This window comes from Heterodontus francisci, chromosome 21 (assembly GCF_036365525.1).
Source record: "Heterodontus francisci isolate sHetFra1 chromosome 21, sHetFra1.hap1, whole genome shotgun sequence".
NCBI classification, from domain to species: Eukaryota; Metazoa; Chordata; class Chondrichthyes; order Heterodontiformes; family Heterodontidae; genus Heterodontus; species Heterodontus francisci.
The window spans coordinates 44,153,530-44,156,002 of NC_090391.1; the positions used below are offsets into that span (position 1 = coordinate 44,153,530).

Genomic DNA, 2,473 nt, shown 5'->3' on the forward strand with positions numbered 1-2,473 from the left:
AAACTTATTCAATTTCAAAAAGTCCGAAAATTTCCTTTGAGCAAACAAGGCAAAGATTAAAGAACACCTAATTTGGCGGGAAGAATTATAAAATCTCACTCCTTGAAGCTTTATTTCTTTCGACCTTGATCCCCCTCTGTGTCTCACAACACAGTTTGAATAGTGTTCTCTGGCGGGAATAAAGCGCCAGTCATTACTGACTATAACGGCAGTAAATCCCGCTTCGTGCCGGCAGTTCAAACCCTCACGAACAAAAGATCAAATGCAACCGTTTAATTCATGACGCGTTCGATAAATAATGAAGAGAAAAAGACAGTGAAAATTCTGCGATCTGTAAATTTACTGAGAGAATGTAATGATGCATAAAAGCCGTTGTTGATAAAGATAAACAATATACAGATTACTTGATCTTATTAATTCAAGTTGCAATGGCAATGCTCTCCATGTGAGGCTTTGGGTGGCTCTTAGAAGAGCCTTTGTGTTTGGTAGAAAGGGTGGATTTACTTAGCCGCCGAATCCATAGAGAGTGCGGCCCTGGCGTTTCAGAGCGTACACCACATCCATGGCGGTGACCGTCTTGCGCTTGGCGTGCTCAGTGTAGGTGACCGCGTCTCTGATCACATTCTCCAGGAAAACCTTCAGCACCCCGCGGGTCTCCTCATAGATCAAACCCGAGATGCGCTTCACTCCACCACGGCGAGCCAGGTGGCGGATTGCTGGCTTGGTGATACCCTGGATGATATCACGAAGCACTTTGCGGTGCCGCTTTGCTCCGCCTTTGCCCAGTCCTTTGCCTCCTTTACCTCTTCCAGACATGACGCTTCTTCACTCAAATCGCTGCTGAATGAGAAACGAGCTGTTTCTGCTGCCTTTTTTATACATCCCGCCCGGACCTGTCTGAACAAGGGACGGAGAGGAAACTGAGTGACAGGCAGAGCAGAGAAATGTCTTTCATCCTCCACTTGCTCGAACCGCCAATTCAAAGAAAACATTTCTCAACAACAGAGCTCAGCACAAAGCTTCCAGACTCAGCCTTTATAGTCAAAGATAACAGAAACCCACAGCTGTTAAATAAGGATCTGTTGCAATGAAAGGTTGGTCATCTACCCGCCTAAGCACCGTGCTTCCGATCACAAGTCACACACCTCGGCTCCCAGACGGATTGAGTATTTTACTAACACCTTACTTCAGCTGAATTAGAGAAACTCATGTATTGGGGTTTGAGTTGTGACGCGGGGGTTTCTCGCCAGTATTCCTGTGTTACCGCCTCTCACTCTGAATTAGTGAAACGAGCGTGAACTGAGACTGTACCGAACAGATCCCCAGTTACAGTGAGGCCGGGTCATCCCTCTGTTTTGTTGCAGAGAGTGGGGGAAGGGCTGAGTGGAGTGTATGTCAGCATATCACCAGGGATCCTGCATTTACTTCCCATCATTTCTATGCGAAATGTGCACACGGCGGCGGGACAGGGATCATTTGATCGGGGGATCAGCTCTTTCCTGAGAGATGTGGGTGGCTCTGAAAAGAGCCTTTGGGTTCAGATGTCTACAAGTTTCCCGTGCAGTTTCACTTCTTTCCAGGGTCTGCTTTCTGAGCCTTTTCTGCTTACGGTTTGGTCTTGCCAACTTGAACTTTCTTGAGCGCCTTTCCGCCCGTGGCACTCTTGGGTTTTTTGGACTTCTTCGCAGGAGACTTTTTCGGAAGCGCTCCTTTCTTCGCTGGGGATTTCTTTCGCGTTTCCGCCTTCTTGCTGGTCACTTTTTTGCCTGCTGCTTTCTTCGCTGCCGATTTCTTGGCTGCTCGTTTCTTGAATGGTAATTTCTTGGCTGCTGATTTCTCTGCTGTCACTTTCTTTCCAGCTGCTTTCTTCTCTAAAGTTTTTTTGGCTGCTCCTGACATTACTTTCCTTCCCACATTTCCCTTGGTTCCCTTCTTAGGGATTTTGAAGGAGCCGGAGGCGCCCGTACCGCTGCTCTGCACCAGGGAGCCTTTGTTCACATTCCTCCTGATACTTTGCTTGATTTGGGTCCTGAACTTCCCCACATCCACACCGCTCCTACCCAGAGCCTTCTTTATGGCGGGCAGTGAGGTCCCCCTGCGATCGGTGCAATCCGCCACAATCTTGAGGATCTTCTCGCTCAACGTGGGACCGGTTGACTTGTTCCGGGGAGCTGCTTTCTTCTTCTTGGCAGTCTTGACTTGAGCGACGGCGGCTGGAGGAGCCGTTTCGGTGGCTGCTGTAACGGTCATGTCCGGGACTCTGCACAAATTCTCTCTGTCAGTCAGAACTGGGTCAGATATGAAGCCGGTGGTGGCGGCACTGAGCAACTTAAAGGCAGTGAGCGGACGGGGGCGGAGACAACCTGCTGTCAGCTGCCAGCTCCTGCTGCCTCTCTGTGTTTCTCTCTGGTCCTAAAATCTCCAATTCCACTGAAATTCGGGTACTGCAGAGTCCCATCCTTGCTGTCTCTGA

The 2,473-nt window shown here is 49.2% G+C and overlaps 2 protein-coding genes across 2 annotated transcripts; both read right to left on the reverse strand.

Moving 5' to 3' along the window:
• Window positions 1-504: 504 nt before the first annotated feature.
• On the reverse strand, window positions 505-816 carry LOC137381204 (histone H4-like). Its single transcript, XM_068053583.1, has one exon. The coding sequence runs from the start codon at window positions 814-816 to the stop codon at window positions 505-507; it is 312 nt and encodes a 103-aa protein (XP_067909684.1).
• Window positions 817-1,605: 789 nt separating this feature from the next.
• Window positions 1,606-2,250, reverse strand: LOC137381108 (histone H1-like). Its single transcript, XM_068053496.1, has one exon. It carries the CDS (start codon window positions 2,248-2,250, stop codon window positions 1,606-1,608), a length of 645 nt encoding a protein of 214 aa, XP_067909597.1.
• Between the last annotated feature and the right edge of the window lie 223 nt (window positions 2,251-2,473).

Bases quoted from the DNA above. Each gene is read 5' to 3' on its own strand.
- LOC137381204 (XM_068053583.1), bottom strand. From the start codon at position 816: ATGTCTGGAAGAGGTAAAGGAGGCAAAGGACTGGGCAAAGGCGGAGCA.
- LOC137381108 (XM_068053496.1), bottom strand. From the start codon at position 2,250: ATGACCGTTACAGCAGCCACCGAAACGGCTCCTCCAGCCGCCGTCGCT.